Source organism: Lottia gigantea (genome assembly GCF_000327385.1).
Source record: "Lottia gigantea unplaced genomic scaffold LOTGIsca_17, whole genome shotgun sequence".
In the NCBI taxonomy this organism is placed as follows: domain Eukaryota; kingdom Metazoa; phylum Mollusca; class Gastropoda; family Lottiidae; genus Lottia; species Lottia gigantea.
This window is the reverse complement of record NW_008708133.1, coordinates 803,825-808,216: the sequence shown is the minus strand read 5'-3', so window position 1 is coordinate 808,216 and position 4,392 is coordinate 803,825. Positions and strand designations below refer to the sequence as shown.

Here is a 4,392-nt window from a genome sequence, read left to right as displayed (position 1 = left end):
TCTAGTTCGTTTTAATCATATTTCGTGTGTGGGTATATATCTACAATATCTCTGACAGGTTTGAATATCAGAATGATACTATATTTCCATAGTTCCACCCTTGATGTGTATGTTAAAAATGGCATGTGAGCACTAAAGAAGCCACAGTTTTTGTGGATTTTTATTTGATGTGTAGGTTCATATCCATAAAGTCCGAATTTGGGCATGATTCGACAAATATTGACAGAGTTGCAGCCCTTGATATATACTAAAGAAACGTTAAAAGTTGTCTATAATGGCAATAGATGCTGATATCAGGTTTGGTGTATAGGTTTATATGCATGTTTAATATTATGGTGATGAGTTCGAATCTGAGCACCATCGGAGATATTTCTACAGAGATATAGTCTTTAATATTGTGGAAATTTATCGGGTAAGTGGGTGTATATTGGAAACCTCTTGTTACACTTTCACACTACTATGAATCCTTGGATGACGGATCATACCACTTAGTGAGACAAAAAACTTAAACTCAAACTTGCTCAACAAATGTATATATTCATCAGGTTCCATGACCAAAGAATAGAATCTCTATATAAGACGATATATCCATAAAACTAAATAATTATTGAAACCCTAAGAAGTAGTATACATTTAACGCATTTAAGCAAATATTTCTCATAAAACATTCATTATAATATTCCGATATTTCAGCATTCGTTGAATTGCAAACAGATATGACAAACATTACAGAAACTCTAGTGGAACACGGAATACCGTTTAATCAGTTCTTAACTTACCTCTTTCCTTTGTTATTTCCTCACCATGCTGTTAAGAATATAGAGAATCACCATGCTTTGTGTGACTTACAGGTAGAGAAAGTCTACAATAATCAAGCTTTTATCATGCATAGAATAGGTACTAATGAGACTATTAGTGCCATTTTGCATCTTTAATTAATTGCATATCTTTGAAAGTTCCTTTATTGAACAGTTAGCTGAATACATTCAAGTATGGTTTGCATAATATATGTAATATACATTCAATTATATAGTTAAAAACGAAATAGCATTGATTTATTTGTAACGCAGTTGAAAAAATCAGTCACTGACTTCGGGGTCTAGACTGAAACTCTCGGATGCCAAGTAAAACAGATCAGAAGCACACGCCACACTGAAAAGTGATATAGATAGTTAGCTCTATTTTTCCTTTCAAGTATTATGTTATTTTTTGTTTTCCTAGGAGCATGAAGGATCTGAAGAGGAGTTAACAGAGACTATGATTAAACTGGACCAGTTAATCAATAATAAGTTCTTTATAGTATCTGTAATAAAGACTTTAGATTATCAACCACGATTTAAAAAGCTAGACAGGTAAAGAAAAACTATACAAGTTGTGTGTTTAAAGTTGAATTTATTAGGAAGTCAAGTCGACCCTACGACTAGGTAGAATCTGAGAGCGGCTGAATTTTTCACACTTGATAGTAACAGTGCGTCAATCGCCTGATCTAACAAACCTGAACGACGATCGTAAGACCAGTTGACATCAGACGCTCAGGCTGTACAATATCATGTCCATCAAATGACATGAAGTAAATGTGGTGTAATTCGTGATAAAACAGGCAATATGGATATTTTGATATATATCTATTTAATTTACAGGAATGAGTTTGCTAGCTATTTATCATTATTACTGATGAAGAGAATGGATTTTTATACAGAGTATGTTACATTGTTATTTCACATTTTATTAGGGGTAAGGTGTCGAGGTAGAGCAAGAACTAGTGCCTTACGCAATAAAAAGCCTCCAAACTGTGCAAGAGCATAACATTAGGTCAATGAAATCTGTATTAAAAAGAACTATACCATCATAGGCACCAGATTCTGGTAAAAAAAAATTTAAAATTTATTTTCACCAGATTTAGATAGCTTACCATAGTATAAGAGATTTTTTTTTTTTTTACCAAAAACTGGTTCCTATGAAATTCAAGCACAGATAAATATTGCCAACTATGGATCATCCAACTGATTTCTTTCAAAGATCTTGGGATTTTGTGAGTAATCATTGCCAAATATCAACCCATTGTAATATATAAAAACAGTGAAAACTCTAGCCTACAAATATAGATTAATATAAAAAGATACAGTGCTTTTTTTTTAAAACATAACATTAACTTAACATTTCCTCGTTCTTGTAGTATTATTGAAATATTGATCACCAAACTTATACACGATGAAAAGGACAAGAAATCCAGAGATTTATTTAGAAGGTAACATAATTTGATTATCAAAAGAAAAAAAATACTATTGATCACACTATCACAATTTTCATCAAAGTGGAATAGTAACATGTTTAAAAATTTATCAGAGATTAATTGTGTGTCATTTTGCACAATAATAACATCATTTCGACGGCGAAACATGAACACTATTACTGATTGGCATAGCAAAACAATTTCCGTTTCCCGAGACTAGAGTATGGTGGTTTAAAAGAATTTGTCCCTTTAAATGAAAATTAAATATTGATATGAATAAATATTGATGATTATTTTATGACTGCAGATGTGAAACTATTAGTGAAAAGTTAATAATCAACTGGTTATATATATGTATGTTTGATTCATTGAAGGTATGTATTCAGATTATAATAAGGATGACAGTGGTTCATTATTGTCGGATATCTTTATTCCATAAAATCACACAAAAAATATTTTACTTGCTATTTTGGCAAAACCCTTGACCATGTGTGTTTCAACTGTTATCAATGGGTTGCACAATTTAAAGTAAAGGTTTTATCAAAAGTATTATATAGATTATTCAAACATTTTTTCACAAATGAATGATTATATCTGATTGGATCGTCACCGAGCCATGAAAGAACAATACATATTTGAAATTAGCAAAGCGATTCTGTTTCAGAAAAGCTCTGGACCAGCCTTATTCATGTTATATAAAGCCATAGAAAATTTATCAATGAGGTGGCCAACTGATGCAGTAACATTAAAATCACGAGCTACATTATGTCAAGATAATTTGTTAACAACAAATGTAGATTCAGAAGAAATAGTAAGTTATTTTCTACAAGAACAACAACTGTGTACGATAACTTTCGAAGATCTTAAATGTTTTCTTATTCTACATTTTGAGACGCTCTAGAATTACATGAAATTGGAATGGTGTATATAGAAATATCGCTCAACAATTGATGTATGGAGCACTATTTTATCATTAAAAATATTTTGCATGCATATAGAAATATATATGACAATTACACATTATAAGGCCAGCTAACCCCAAGACAATCTCTTTCATCATCAAATTTAGATCAACTTCATATTGACTGATCATTACAATCAGCTCAACATCCCACTAGAAATTCTGATCCTCATCATCTCAAGCTAAATTTGAACATAATATTCAGCTCATTGCTATTAGTTCAACATCATATTCAGCTCATTGTCATCATATCAACATAATATTTAGCTCATTGTCATTAAATCAACATAATATTCAGCTCATTGTTATTATATCAACATAATATTCAGCCCATTGTTATTATATCAACATCATATTCAGCTCATTGTCATCATATCAACATAATATTCAGCTCATTGTTATTATATCAACATAATATTCAGCTCATTGTTATTATATCAACATAATATTCAGCTCATTGTTATTATATCAACAACACACACAGCTTGCTCATAATCCACTTATTTCCACCCATTAACTTATTCAGCTCATCATTATCATACTTTACTTTTTCAGGTGATACATGTTGAAGTGAACCATGGACGGTGTAAAACTAATTGTCGAATTTTAGATTGTGATTCTATATCTCAAGTAAAGAGTAAATGTATCAATGCTATTTATTTGAGAGAAATGGGTTCTGAAAAACCATCTGTGGACTCTGTTGATCTAGGTACTTCATATTTTATTCTTAAACTCTAAACTTGCAGTGACAACTCTGTTAAGCATACGTCATAACCTGATGCGTGATCTTTTGATTCATAATTATCATTGTTAGAAATTGGAAAAACACAAAAAAATTAGTTGTAACATAAGCCGTTGATGCAGTCCAAGGAAATTGTTTACACGTATTCTAACCTCAACTATAGAGTATATTGATGGCTTGCATGTTACAAAATATTTCATTGATTTAGAGTGGCAAGTTGGAGGGTGTAGTAAAATACTTTATGATGAAGACTTGTCCAGTCTGATTGAAAATGGCTACCGAAAGTTGAATACACCAAAACATTATGGAATAACAGATGGTTCTACAATTTGTTTACTCTCAAAAGAAATTCAGATAGCTGAATCTGATTATGGTAAGCATATCACATTATTTATAATCAATTATAAATCTCTAGAGAAGAACTATATTGTCAAACTTGACAAAACAGTAGTCTAG

General features: G+C 31.1%; 1 protein-coding gene across 1 annotated transcript; it reads left to right on the top strand.

The window, feature by feature from the left end:
* Positions 1 to 2,523: 2,523 nt before the first annotated feature.
* Positions 2,524 to 4,392, top strand: LOTGIDRAFT_113659 (hypothetical protein; the record flags this gene model as incomplete). Its single annotated transcript, XM_009051601.1, has 4 exons — positions 2,524 to 2,607; positions 2,898 to 3,044; positions 3,750 to 3,903; positions 4,145 to 4,392. Coding segments are annotated over 4 exons (633 nt in total), but the record flags the coding sequence as incomplete, so codon positions are not given.